Here is a 14,757-nt window from a genome sequence, read left to right as displayed (position 1 = left end):
AGGCCTATACTTACAGTTACAGTTAAAGCTCAAGATGAAACTCAAATGAAGTCTCCTCCTGTTTGCAGAACAACTAGCACAGTATCTCTTCCTGTTTCCATTAACACTCACACAGAATCTCTTCCTGATTCCATACCCACTCAAATGGGATCTCTTCCTTTTTCTATGACAGGTATTGGACCTGAGCTCCAATCACCTGCAGACTGTACCTGCCCCGGCCATAAAAGTCCTGTGGGAGCGGGGTGTGAATCTGCATCTCTATGGCAACGCTATGAGATGTCACTGTGGCGTAGAAGACCCTGCATGGCTTGCTGACAGTGTTCTGTGCAAGGGGAAGATGCCTGTTGAACGTCAGCTTGGCTCCTTTCAGATTGAAAAGACAGTTAGCATCCATGTTCTCTCAGGGAAGGTTCTAGAATTACAATGCAAGAACAAGAGCAATGGTGAGCCGAAGTCTTTGTCTCCAACAGTGTTATCAAAGCAGAGGCACCCTGTGATTATTCATATAAGCATAAAGAGAATGTCTAGACAAATTGAATCCATAATCAAGTATGTGTTGAAAGCTACAGGAAACTAGGATTAAATAAGTATTTCTGGAATGTCTAAACTGAATCTCTTTATCTCCCTCTCTCCTGTAGAAGTAGTCTTGAGTTGGCAAACTCCTTTTGGGCAGTTTGACCACGTCAACCCCATGGGCAAGAGGGACCCAGTAAAAACAATGTGTGATGGCAGTTTGAGGATCTCGGAAGTCACCTTAGGTCAGAGTGGTCTGTATTTTTGCCTGTTGGCAAATGAGAAAGGCAGAAAAATAATTTCATATCAAGTGAAAATACTGGACAGCAGGAATGTTCAGACTGCCAGGATGAGGGTGGCCAGAGGGGCAGAGGTTTTGTCTGGACAAGGGGTCTCGGAGGGTCACTTTATTGCAGCAGTGACATCATCTGTGTTGGTGACATTTCTGGGAGCGTTCGTTCTTGGCATTTTCAGCAGGTCTCACGTCATCAAATGTCTCAAACGAGTGAGGCTCCACCTTCCACATAAATGGGGCAGCTCCCAAACAACCTCTGAGCTCTCACAGTATGACAACATGTTCTTCCACAGGAACATGAACCCAGAGGAGGAAACGGTAGACATGGCACCCAGACCATCTCCCCCCAAGGCTCCGAGAACCTTCCTGTCGGAGCAGGACGCAAAGCCTACAGAGAGGCAGCAAGATGGACCTAACAGTGGGAGCGAAGGACAGGAAGACACCATTGACAATGAGAGCCATGAAAAGAGTGAAAACGGGGGAACTGAGGAGCAGGAGAGCCAAGGCACAAGTGAGGAGCAGGTTGAGGATGGAGGACAGGAGGACAGCCAACCTCCCCAAGCAAAAAGGAGGAGCAGAGTGATTAAACTGTACAATTATGACGAGGACGGGAATCGATACGGTCACATTAAGGAAACAGAGGAAGAGGAGGAAAGCGTGCCTCGACCAAAACAAAGAGCATTATCGCTCACGCGACTCAACGCCATCATGAGCAAAGTGGGGACATCTGATTTCACCACAAACCACGACCACGAGACAGAGATGGACCAAACCAGCAGTGACAAACCAGTTTTTAAGATGGAAATTTAAAGGCTGAAACTCTTTGACAAAACTGAGATTTACAAAAGTAACCTATTTTGAAGGACTACAAAAGTAAAAAAAAAAAAAAGAGAGAGAATTTCACCAGAAACTAAGAGGGAGAAACCGATTGTGTTGTGATTTTTTTGTCATCTCCAGCATTAGTGTTGATTTTGCATTAGCAGATGATGAATCAGCTGAAAGCCAAGCTCAAATTATTACTCAAGACATTAAATAAGGTTCTAGTGGGTTCTTTATTCTTCTTCTCAAAACACTATAAACAAGGTAAGACTCAAAAATGAAAAGGAAAAAAATATTACAGAAACAGATGAATTTCCCAGCAGGTCTTACAACATTGGCTATGTAACTGTCGCAACAGATGTAAAACACGTGAAAAAATAGTTCCCCCTATTGTGTGTTACTAGTTTGTTTTGCTCTTTTGTTGTTTGTTTTTTTAATTAAATTAACACTGTAAAAGTCTCTGTAGCGATTCCACGTCCACTGGCCCAGGATGCATTGAGGCAGTTCATGGTATATGCTGTTCTCTTTGTTTTTGGGGTTGTTGTTTTTGTTTTTTTTTCTCCTTCTTTTTTTCTTTTTTTTTTTTTTTTGGAAACATAGGGAGAACCTGTGCTTCTTTCTAGCGCTTTCTTTCAGCATCCTTGTCTTCTGCTATAACAATGACCTGGCTTTCTGCCACTCGACAAACTCATCCAGCATGACTGGCCCTGAGGACAACAGAGAGGGTTTAGCACAGACACTGGAAAGAGCAATGTCACACTTACTCGTATAGCACATTACATACACACAGGCAACTCAACGTGCTTTACATAAGGCAGAACATAGGATTAAATAAGAAATATAAAATAAAATATACAGGGTGAACAGACATACAGAATACATGGAGAGTTAAGAGGAAACAAGTAAATAGCATACAAAGCCAAAGTGCTTCTGAGAAGGCTCAAAATCTAGTCAAAGGTTGTGAGGAACAGTTTTTTAGCTGACATAACAAATATACATAATAAACAGAAATACTGAACAAACAGAAGAATATAAAAATAGCATAAAATGTCAGGTACGATTTTGGGAAGGCTAAAAATTTTATCAAAAGCAGTAGAAAACATTTAAGTTTTAACCTGGTTTTAAAAGTAGAGTGCGGGCAAGTCTAAGGTCTTTGAGGAGTTTGTTCCAACTGTGTGTGGCGTAATAACTAAAAACTGCTTCAGCATGTTTTGTTTTAGCTCCAGGAACGAATGTTCCTAAAAGTGCCATAATTTAAAATCAGCATCTGGAGAGATCTGACTCATTGTCTATGAGTCTGGGGGCCGCTCTACAAAACACAGCTGAATTATTAAGAATCTTCATGTTTTTAGTCACTGAGTGCTAACTGTAGATTTTGCTTACGCTGAAAAACAAACACTTTGTCTGGAAACTGTCAAGACTTAATGGCTGAAGACCACATAAATGAGTATAGCTTAAGATCACTTGGACTGATCCTGGAACGGATGGAACATCAGAGAAAGATCATATTTTTTCTTTTATTTTTATTGAAAAGTGGGACGCCGCTGTCTGGTGGGCGGCAGAGGTTCACGCTGAGGAGGGAAGAGGAGGGAAGGAAAACAATGAAGACTTACAGGCTCCGTCCACGTCGTAGTTACTGAGGTCTGCATTCACAGTGCGACTGAATTCTAACACGTTGTACCACTGATCTTTGTTCATAACCTTATATTTGGATTGCTGAAAAAGAAATGAATGAGAAAGCTTCTGAAACCCAATACTGATACTGTGTCTGCCTTCGTTACTGTAGTCATTACAACTGTAGTCATTACACAGGTGAAAAAAACTACATTCAGATCTTCATTATCAGTACTGCAGCTCTCACTGACAGTATACACACTTACCTCCAAAAACTGGTGAAAGACTGGGAACAGAGGCCATGTGCGTCCCAACAGTAATGCTAGCATTGACTTTGCTGTGTCCATGTCAAGACTCCTCTGGTCCTTATCCTAAACAACAAAAACAAACCAAACCAAATCAAATCAATGACAGATTAAACTTAATGACAGATAGAAAAGAGAAAAATGTCTCACAAAAAAAAGAAGAAAAAAATGATGTGGATGGTGCCCTTTGTAAAACCACTCGCCCAATGAAAGTGCTATTCTCATAATGTCTTGGCTTTTTTTCACAACTGGCCTGTGTCTCAGAACACACTTGCCCATTAGGGGAGTGGAGTGTGGAGATTCTCACCCTGGCAAAGTCAAAGGCGTATCTGTAGATGTTCTTAAACACAGCAGCGTCGTTCAGCTGGGAGCGCAGGTAATCCAGTTTGGCCTGTAACCTTTCTGTACAATCACACCTGTTACACAGCACAGGGCACCACAAATGTCATAGGTTGAGAATGACGGAGATGTTCAAACTGAACGAGCTACAATTTGCGAGCAGCACAATGATCCTTAAACAAACGCAAAGATGCTTGTGTGCAAAACTGAAACGAACTGGACCAACTTACTGTAGTGAAGTCATTCCCTTTAACCATTCCTCTTTTGTGAAAAATCCCATATTTGGTGCTTCTAATTTCCAGGCTAAGACTAGCATAATAATCTGGAAAGGAGAAATAATAAGGTTTACAATGGGCGTCGCCTTTTCAAAACATGAACGTCAAACTCAAATTATGTTTTCAATTCATGGGTTAATTCCAAAACTGTTTAAAAATGTGTCAAATTCACCACCACAGCCAATCTGACTAAAATCGCACTGCAGTGAATGCCTGGCTTCATGTCAAGAATAATTCATCTATGTACCCGCAGGTTTTCAGAAAACAAGATCAGAAAGTCAGTGTAAACGCTCACATTCTCTGGCTCGACTCCGATGTCCTCACAAAACTTCTCCATGCCCTCTGGTCCCACCACTTCATCTGGCCCTGATGTTTACAAAGAAACAAACAAACAAACAAAGAGGTGCAACTCTTTTTATCAAGGACATTACAGTATCTCAATTCTATATTTGACTACAACTTTACACACACATTCTAGATGCTAGTGGGAAAAGCCCCAGCTGCAGACCACACATGTACTGGAGGAGGAGTCAGCCAGACTCACTGCAGTCAACTGAAGTCATGCCCATGAGATGTGGAGACTGACAACAAACCACAGGTAACTGGGCATTTCCAGTTGGGGAAAGAATAGGGATTTTCTTAAAAATTAAAAACAGCTGAATACCTACCTGCATATTCGTAAAACCAGGAGAGACATTTCTTGCTGGAGAACTGATCTTCTGGGCTTATCTGCCGTCCATGAGTTTGAGTCCTGCAGTAACTGGGCAGCGCAATCCCAAAGAAAACTACATTTATTTTGCAGAAACTTTATCAAAACTTTCTTTTTGTTTGTTTGTTTTTAAAGGAAAAATGTTGCGTAAAGGATGGACATCTTGTGAAATTACCATCCCACTTCTCCTCCTCTCTAAACAATAACATGTGGTTATGTTTTAGGACAAATACATGCTGAGCTCTGTCTCTGCTCTGCTCACAGGCACAAACTCCAAACACCCAACACTCGTCCAGAAAAACATTCATCTACAGTGGCACAGTCTATACACCCAAACACTCAACAAGAGCACATCCACACAAGCCAACATCAGCTCAGTTAGGAGGGCTTTTGCTTTTAATCATGAAAGGAAGCATAACTACACCCACACATAATGTAGCCCACATTTTCCATGTGAGCTCCTCACTACAGAATTAGACAAAGAATAAGTACTGCACGCAAATTATGAGGAGCACAAAATTAGCATGAAACAGCCAGACAGTAACTTCTGCCTCTACCTGCAGAACTAGACGTGTGACATAGGTTATCTAGCACAGTGATATAGGTATTGTTAAAGCTTGCTGACAGAAGGCCCGAGGCCATAGAAACACACATGTGCTGGTAGAAAGCTCGCTTTTAAACACGGATATAACAAGCTACACTGGGTTACCTGGTAATTTTACACTTTTTGATGGCAGAATCGTCAGATCCAGAGGACTTTCTCTTTTTCTTCACAGGCATAACGGAGCCACGACAGAGTTTGCCTCACTGAACTGGATCTAGAAGACAGAACCACAGCCCAAAGGGTCGTGACACACAGACCAACACCACATTCTCATATAAACTGCACAGAGGGTATTTACAGTTACTGTCCATGCTTAGCACATTTTACAAACACACACACAAACAAACAAAAAAGTCAGTCAAACACATAGTAAGCAGAGACCTGTGGATAACCACAAGTCCTTGTGTATGGCTGCAGAAGGAAGCACCAACCTTACCGAACAGCAATTTAATATTAAGATTTTCTAATACTTACACGTCTATCCAGCGTTTGGGGTGCCCTCTGAATGTGAGCCAGTCCAGACCTTTAAAACAGAGCAGAGAGAGAGAGAGAGAGAGAGAGAGAGAGGAGAGAGAGAGAGAGAGAGAGGAGAGTGAGAAAGGAAATACTGTACCACCCAGTTTTCTACAGTAAAGACTGCCAAGCACTAAAACCACAAAGTCAAAAGGTCAGAGGGTGAGACTTGATGACATGGTCATTAAAGGTGGGGATAAGTACTGATGTACAGTGCTCTCTCCTTAATGAGCCCCAAGTTATCTCCTTCAATTCACCTGCAGCTGAGCAGGTGCCCCACAGACGAGGTCACTGAGAGTCACTGAGATGTGATATTTGAGACAATGCCATGTGTGGCCGAGCCTCCCAGAACACTGCCAGTTCTGCTCTTTGCCATGTCTGACCCACCCCCCTGCGGACAGGATGCAGTCTGTCTCACTCCTCACAGGAGTTTGGTGGGGGAAACAAGCAGTTTGCCAGCGTCTGCTGGTCTCTGCAGTGGTAGCAATGTCCTTTCCTCTGACCCACTCAGAAAAGACGCCTAGTTTCAAACAAATGTCTGCCCATTGCTGTTGGCTCTAACCAATGCAGCACTGATATCATTAGAATCAACAGCAATGTACGGACAATGTGCGGGAAAAAACGGCCACAGAGACTTTATGTAGACTTGTTTTCACAGGCAGAACGAGTGATGGTGTTTTGCTCGACTATCTTGCGTACTCCTGCTCCTTATTAGTCACCTGTCATTCGCCAGATATTGTGTTTTTATTGGCTGACGGTTCTCACGGGTGCGTTACTGTAAGCAAAGTGTTGCAAAGTCCTGCTAGTCACATTCTGTAATACTTCGTCACGTTTATGGAACTGTTTCGCCGCATCTCTGAGCGAAAACAATATACTGGTAATTTAAAAGGTAATTATTTATAGTTCCTATGAATTTCAGTCCTCTTAACCCCGATAAAGACAACAACAGCCTCTAGATCGAAAAATCCCTGTTTCCATTCCGAACCCCACGCTGCAATATGTTTTTTGTACTGAATCAATAGAGCTCAGATATTAGCACGCTAACACCGAGAAAGAGAACATGTATTTCAGTTAAAGAGAGAAGGTTATGAACACTGATAATACTGTACTAATCTGGCACGTTACCTATAAAATGTTTATATTGGTGACGTACCTAGTAAACTATGGGATCAGTTCGTTCATGTAAAAATGTTAGCTCAAGCAACTATCCAGCGAAAAAGAGACATTGCGTTGTATAATCAGCAGCCCATGTAATGTACCATACACATACAGGTAACCCATATAAGCGAAAAACGGGGGGGGGGGGGCGGGGGGGGCATAAGATACAATTTGACAGACCTGGATTCCGAAGCATTTCAAGTTATCTTACATCATGACAAAACTGCCAATGATAACTGCGTCACTGCTAAAGGAAAGCATGGCCGAAATACTACTAGCAAAATGAACTGAGTTACTTTTGATACAACGTAACAAGGGTCGCTAATATTAACCGTTTCAAGTTAAATAACTTCAGATGAATTATATTCTTGAGTTATTAACATACTGCTTAATATTCGTCAGCCGGTTTCGCCGAGAAAACATTTCGTTGTTAATAAAAGTAAGGTAGCTTGCCTGCGGTTTAGCTATCAACGATAATTCCATAAGAACTAGCTAATTCACTGATAATGATCGACAGGGCAAGCACTGATTTGATTATTTGCTTGTTACTGCAGGAATCGGTTAGATTTGTACTTAAATTAAATAGCAGCGATTACAGTTAACTACCTAGCTAAGCCAGACATTTCATAACACAACCCTACCAACACATGTAACTGGATGAATTATTTGTAACCCGGCGTAGAAGCATCTAACATTTAAAATATTCAGAAATAGAAATATTTTTCTTTGTTGTAGCTAAGGAATAAGCTGGTGGTAAAAAAACTGGTCGTGCCATGAAATATGACAAGACTTTGATTTATACCCAGACAAAATCAGTTTATACAAGACAGCAATGGCCATAAATAAGTTCCGTTTGATTTCCCAGACGCGCTTTCAACTGTCAAACAGATAAAAAAAAATCTGGTGACCCTTATTACAGAACACTTTTACACAAACATGTTCGATGGAAAACGCGTTAGCTATTAAGCTACCAAAATGAGCTAGGTTAAATTTACCAGCAAGCTAACTTGCCGGGTGAGATAATTGAGATCCAAGAACCACCCTAAAAAACTGAATAGAACAGTTTTATCACGATGAAGCATGTGTGTTAATCAAACCTCTAATTCCACTCCTGGGGTTTCCTACTGGTGTGAGAGGTTTATGTTCTCACTCCTCCGTACAGGCGTTTGAGACTAATACGAAAACACTTTCCCTAACACTCCGAGAGAAGAGCACAGGACAGTAACCAAAACCAAAGGGTCATGGATTTCTGTTTCCGAGGTGCGATTCGTACATTCGTCAAAATAAAAGTCCATATGCGTTGAGCAGGAGCCCGCAGTTTCAAAATAAATATCTCTTTCCCAGGAAACTTCTTGAAAATTAGATTTTTTTTTTTAACCACTAGTGCACTGTGTACATCCCATTTGATTTTCTCAAATTGATTTAACTGAAAGCTGTCACATTCTAACACTATGACAAGCAGAGCTGAAGATGGAACCAAGAGGAAAACAGCACATGGTGCTCTTTAAAGTAGATCAAAAATCTCCTTTCACCATCTTGCCAGACATACATGTAGATTAAAACAAAGGTATGGACGACTGACAACTTTAAACATACTACCATGAGTGTAATTCTGTGTTATCAAACATTTATTTCTTTTTTTTATGTAAACTTGAAACAATTTATTAACTCCAACCACAAATGCGTTTTTTGTCTACTGGAAGGGAAAAAAAGATGCCATTCTGATTTCTCATAGGGCTAGATGAGATCAAACTGAAATCCACTTGTGTTTAAGATGGATCACAAAAAATGTGCTTCGTGACAAATCTTAAACCTAATAACGTTACACTATATACAATCCAAAATCTGATCGATCACTGTTTCCCCCCCCATACATAACATTGCATAGCAATTATGACTTAACAATTCAAATGCATGTGTAAGGCTTCAAACAAATGGCTAAAGAAATCAAAGCAGGCCATTCTTTATGCCGGATCTGCCTGTCAGCTAATGACGGCTGATTTCAGGATATGCATGAGAACAAACTTGTCCGCATCCAGCATGGTCTCAGCTTGTGTTCAGTGACTATTTCAGATTAGATGCAAAACAACAGAGTCCTTTTATTATTAAAGTCCTAATTCGAGATCCTCAAGTTCCTTCAACAGTTGGGCTTCCTTTTGGATCTTCTCAAGCTGTAAGTAGAGGTGTTTGTGAAGAAAAACAGTTTTAGAGAGAATAGAAATACAATGCATTTGAATCAAAAGAAGAATTTTCCAGTCACTGTGGCTGTATGACCGTAGAGACTGATACAACTCTCTGTTCATGTGCGTGACTTTTAATCAAAGCCAGACGACTATACGATGGCCAACTGTGAGCGTTTTAAAGGAACAGAATACCTGGTTCTTCTGCAGTGGTTTTCCAGACGATTGCTGTTCCTTCAGCTCTTCAATAGCCTTAAGTTTCTGTGGTCCAAACATACAGAAAATATGCTTTTTGATTCCAGTCCTTAGCATCTGCTAAAGCTCAACTATTTCACACTGACACAGACAGCTAAAAATCATATGTTCCATGTTTAAAGTATAAATTCCATATTAAACTAACAAGTGCTATAATTTAAATACTTCCATTAAAATTTAATAATATACACTTCAATAATAACTAAAAATGACATCTTTCCATTTGACAGCATCATTCTTGACAGCATTGTGACTTCAGAGGAAATTTCTGTTGGAATGTCACCCAAAGGAACATTTATTATTTTCAAATGTGAAAAAAAAAAAATCACACTGATATTCTGAATGCCTATGGTGATAACTAATCAGACAGAATATTCTTACAGTAACAGTGACAGACCAAATCTTCTGTGTTTAACATCTTTAAGATATACTGTACCCTCTTTAGATTTGTAATCATTAATATTTAATCTTTAAGATATACTGTACCTTCTTTAGATTTATAATCATTAATATTTAATCTTTAAGATATACTGTACCCTCTTTAGATTTGTAATCATTAATATTTAATCTTTAAGATATACTGTACCCTCTTTAGATTTGTAATCATTAATATTTAATCTTTAAGATATACTGTACCCTCTTTAGATTTGTAATCATTAAAATTTAATCTTTAAGATATACTGGACCCTCTTTAGATTTGTAATCATTAATATTTAATCTTTAAGATATACTGTACCCTCTTTAGATTTGTAATCATTAATATTTAATCTTTAAGATATACTGTACCCTCTTTAGATTTGTAATCATTAATATTTAATCTTTAAGATATACTGTACCCTCTTTAGATTCTTAATCTTTAAGATATACTGTACCTTCTTTAGATTCTTAATCTTTTTGTCAGTATCAGGATCTCCTGAGGTGGATGCTGCAGGGGCAGCATTGGATGAAGAGGGCTCTGTCTGAGTGGGCGGAGCATCAGACTTCATCTCCTGTTGAGAAGTTGGCGAAGATTACAGTTTTTTGGTTTTCCCCCATAAGAACATGACCACTTTGTAAACTATCACACACACACACACACACAGAGCATGCTTTAAAATGATTATGTGACACACTTGCTGGCTTATTTTCACTGGGAGCACTCTAACCTGTTTAGCGGCTTTCTTAGCCTCTCGTTTTTTCTGGTTTTTCAGAGCAGACTTGGACATTTGTTTCTCTCCACCTGCACCAGGCTTCATGCTCTGTGGGGGTTCCTCTTCATGCTGGGGGTAAACGAATTATGAATAAATGATTCCAACTCATATCAACGCAGTTCTGGTCTTCACAGTTTCTCCATTCAGCTCTCAGGCCAACATCAGGCAATCTTTTGTGGAGAGACCAGGTGTATGCAGACTGTAAATCCCGTTTCGCACCTGATTCACATCTCATTCAGTCAGTCAGAGTATGACTGGAGCCCCTGTTATCTGAGTGGCAAGGCTGGAGTATAGTCCTGTAAAGATTAATCTAATTGGAGGACTACCTGTCCTTTTCATACAAGGTAAAACAAATACTCCTAAATAAAAGTGTATTTTCAGATTGGCAAATATGCAATCTCATCATGACTTGCATACTCGGATAAAGACAAGGCCTGGTACTGGACATAACTTTGCGCTAAGTGGACATTTTGTTGCTAAAATGCAATTAAGGCATGTTCTTCAGCAGATCTATCTTGCTTGCTGTCACTTACCAGTTTGGAGCTGGCCGTCTGTGGCTTGTTGCGGAGGGCAGGGGGGCGGTAGGCCTGGGCAGGTTTAGCCTCAGTGCTTCCCAGTTCACTGGGCGCTGCCTGGTACTTCACTGGCTTCTCTGGGAATGTTCCAGAAGGAAACGGTTGCCACAGAACCTCCCACAGCTCTGCCCCAGAGGGCGTGTCTTGCTTGTAGAGCACGCTACCAGTGTAGTGCCAGACCTTGAAGCCGTTGCTAACACGTAGCCTTGGCGAGCAGGTTGCTGTGACGATGTGCTCTCCATCCGGGCACCAGGAGAAATGCGTGGTGTCCGCTGCTTGTGGCTTCGATACCTGCTTGTACTTCTTCACGTCCCAGACCTCCATCTGGCCCCTCAGGTTCCCGAACCCAGCTAGGACCAGGATGTGACCCTGGGGGCTGTAGAAGGCAGCATTGCGCGGTCCTGTGCCAAAATCAAAGACTGACTCACACTTGAGGTTGAAGATGGTGGCTTTAGCTGGCATAAAACCGTAAACCACACAAAACTCAGTGGAGTTGGGACTCCACATCACGTCGTAAATGGGGCCATTCTTTGCTGCACAGAAGAAAACATATACAAACTTTAGGACAAATTACAGAGCATTTTTATTAGCTATTATTTTACAGAGAGTATTTCCCCGTTAGTAACAAAACTGACTAGATGTGCCTATACAGTTATGCAAGGTCTATATCACTGGACAGTGAGCTAAAGAGAACACTTACGCAATTGGACAATAGCACTCTCCCCATTGACAGCAACGTAATGTAATGTCTGCTCTCCATAATATGAAGCACCTGTTTTATCCACTTCTGTGCTGGCTGTCACCAAAACGGCAGTAGCTAAGGGAAAGAAAAGAACTGTCAGTACTCCGTCACTACTCTGACAGCAGCTATTGTGCCAAGAACAGCAAGAACACCAAAGCTTTGTACAGCTGTCATATTTTTAAAAAGCATTCTGAAATTGCTCGTCAAAGTTTTACACAAACAATGCATGCAGTTCCCTAGTGAATCGACAGGGTTAAGACATTACCCTTTTTGTTCCATAGCATGGTCACTCTGTCTGCCTTGAAGAAACTTTTGTTGGCCAGAGCTGAGGTGGGACCACCAAAATTGGGGTACTGGTAAAGCCGGACAAAAGAGGGGGCGCCTTTTGCTCCTGGGACATAGACAGCAACCTGGAGCAACAGGGTGGAATATGATGTTCATTTCAGAAACGTCAGCATCTTAACATTCCTCTGATGCAGATTTGGTACAGGTCTCTTCATGAAAAACATGTCATTTTAATTACATCTTTTCAGCATGTCATAAGATGTTTTAATAACAAAACAATGACAAAAGGTGTATATGAATCACACACAAAGAAACATCAAAGGCTGTCATTCCCATATTTTGAATTTTTTTTTTAGCACAAAAAAGATGCACTGTCATTTTTACCTTACAAGCAATGAAAATTAAACACAAACAGACATTGTCACAATCAATATGTTAAACTCTTTCAGTAACCAAATACCTTGCTGGGCTGATTTCCTGGAGAGAGGGCAAACTCTGAGACTTTCTGCAGGTGAAGTTTGTTTGCAATTGTTTCTGAAAGGGAAAGTAAACATACGGTTGATTCACGTGACTTAAAAAAACTAAATCCAAAACAAATAATAAAGTTTAATTTATTGTACTGGTTTAAAACACCCATAAAACACACTTACCAAAATTGTTGTTCTCAAAGAAGTGAAGTTCATTGTTGACGTTTCTAACTGCGATACTTTCATCATCAGCCCAACTAGGACACCTGGGGAAGAAAAACATACATCAAACACAGATGACAGACGCCTAGAGGTAGGTTAAGACTCACCAATGAGATAACACTGTAGTGACAGCAAAACAACAACATACCAGTCCAAAGACAGTGCCCACTGACTCATAAGTCACCTCTGATCTAAGTTTTCTTCATGTAACTCTTTTGAAACCTAGTTTAAAGATGTGACCAGACCTTCCCACACTGTGATATCCATTTCCCCATCTACTCACCATCCTTGGACCTTTTTCTGGTAGAAGGCCTTGATGCAGTTCCCAGTTTGAAAGTCCCATAACTGCAGGTTTGGAGCTCCCTGAGGATTGTCCTGTGTTTCTAAACATATGAAAGGATCCATAGTTCATCACTGCTTATGCTACAATAAGGTTGGTCAACAATTCATTTGTTTAGCACCAGAAGTGTTGCACAAATGAGTCCATTTGTCCTGAGCTTTATGTCTTACACATAAAATGATCAAGTGAAGTTGTAAACAAGGCATCGCATTTGTCAAATCACATCAATATGTCCCCCAAGAACTATGGCCACATTACCCCTAAACAAATTAAATCGTTTCAAGATAGCACGAAAATTACTCACTAGTGTACGGCTGCCAAGTTGCGAGCACTTTGTTCTGTGGCGAGAACTCGAGCATTGCGGTCTTCGGCAGGTCAAAAGATCCAACCAAAGAGCCATCTGAGCTCTTAACCACACTGACCCTAACACAGCGACACGGAGAAAGCTGGGGTCGGTTAGAACCTTAAACAGGCCCAAAATTCAAAGCAACACTCCATGTTTTCAATTTAGATTTGTCAGCTACTGACAAATTGATGCACTGAACTTTACTGTGTTAGCGCTGTGCGTTTTAAAGTACGTACTTTTCTCCATTACACCATCCGAACAAGGAACCGTCTTTACTGAAAGTTACATATCTACTTTGTCGGCTGTCCCTGAAAAATAAGACATTAGTTAAGACACAGCAAGATAATGCGGCCCAAACATGGTAATATTTATTGTGTTACATTACACTGCATTGGCAGGGTCCTTACCTCTGAAAGGCGGAATTTTCCTCACAGTTCGGTGGTCCACGAAGCAGCGATGTGCCGTCCGAACCACGGACTGCGAATTTTACAGAAGCAGACTGTTAGCCACTGCGATCACCTCTCTAACTCACATGGCACAATACCTTGATGTTGCGCAAGCCGTTAAAAGTTATGAGGAAAAAAATAGTGTTATGACATGGCGACATGAATGTGGTCAGCAGGTCTCACACACATCAGTGAAAAAAATAATCGTCCTTTGCTCCTTTGCAAGCGCAAAATCTAATCATCTAAATCAAGTGAATGGTTAGCTACCCCGTAGCTAACTTTTAGCCGTGAACTGTACTGGTGAATGAATGAAAGAATGAGGCTTATCTCGAGCAAAGTGATTTAAGACGTTTAGTAACACACTATTTAAAAAAAAATACCATGCCGCCTATGTAACCAGTCACTCATGCCCAGTCATTCACAGTGCCTCAACATACCTGCTAAAAGCGGTGTGAGGAGTGGCGCCATGTTGTACAGGAAAAGAGTCCGTCTCACAGGAAACACGAAATTGTTCCGCGTGACTAGGTGTGAGTAAACCTGCGTGCCACACGTCGGCATAACCACA

General features: G+C 40.9%; 2 protein-coding genes across 6 annotated transcripts; both read right to left on the bottom strand.

The window, feature by feature from the left end:
- Positions 1-1,872: 1,872 nt before the first annotated feature.
- Positions 1,873-8,354, bottom strand: dcun1d5 (DCN1, defective in cullin neddylation 1, domain containing 5 (S. cerevisiae)). Its single transcript, XM_030764809.1, has 10 exons — positions 8,242-8,354; positions 5,948-5,996; positions 5,579-5,687; positions 4,829-4,920; positions 4,456-4,526; positions 4,116-4,207; positions 3,854-3,962; positions 3,508-3,612; positions 3,241-3,343; positions 1,873-2,334 (listed from the first exon to the last, which is right to left on the bottom strand). The coding sequence occupies exons 3-10, from the start codon at positions 5,647-5,649 to the stop codon at positions 2,279-2,281; spliced, it is 699 nt and encodes a 232-aa protein (XP_030620669.1). The 5' UTR covers positions 5,650-5,687; positions 5,948-5,996; positions 8,242-8,354; the 3' UTR covers positions 1,873-2,278.
- Positions 8,355-8,787: 433 nt separating this feature from the next.
- eif2a (eukaryotic translation initiation factor 2A) lies at positions 8,788-14,662 on the bottom strand. Of its 5 annotated transcripts, none has more exons than XM_030766453.1 (14): positions 14,630-14,662; positions 14,154-14,223; positions 13,983-14,054; positions 13,705-13,823; positions 13,344-13,443; positions 13,022-13,104; positions 12,832-12,905; positions 12,352-12,496; positions 12,045-12,161; positions 11,303-11,877; positions 10,725-10,838; positions 10,452-10,568; positions 9,520-9,585; positions 8,788-9,315 (listed from the first exon to the last, which is right to left on the bottom strand). In XM_030766453.1, exons 1-14 carry the CDS (start codon positions 14,658-14,660, stop codon positions 9,250-9,252), a joined length of 1,749 nt encoding a protein of 582 aa, XP_030622313.1. In that variant the 5' UTR covers positions 14,661-14,662; the 3' UTR covers positions 8,788-9,249. The 5 variants fall into 5 exon arrangements, with proteins under 5 accessions (XP_030622313.1, XP_030622317.1, XP_030622314.1 ...); XM_030766457.1 differs by having other exon boundaries at positions 11,303-11,745; XM_030766454.1 differs by having other exon boundaries at positions 13,705-13,817.
- Positions 14,663-14,757: the final 95 nt, after the last annotated feature.

This window comes from Chanos chanos, chromosome 2 (assembly GCF_902362185.1).
Source record: "Chanos chanos chromosome 2, fChaCha1.1, whole genome shotgun sequence".
NCBI classification, from domain to species: domain Eukaryota; kingdom Metazoa; phylum Chordata; class Actinopteri; order Gonorynchiformes; family Chanidae; genus Chanos; species Chanos chanos.
The sequence above is the reverse complement of the archived record's forward strand: the minus strand, read 5'-3'. Positions and strand labels throughout refer to the sequence as shown.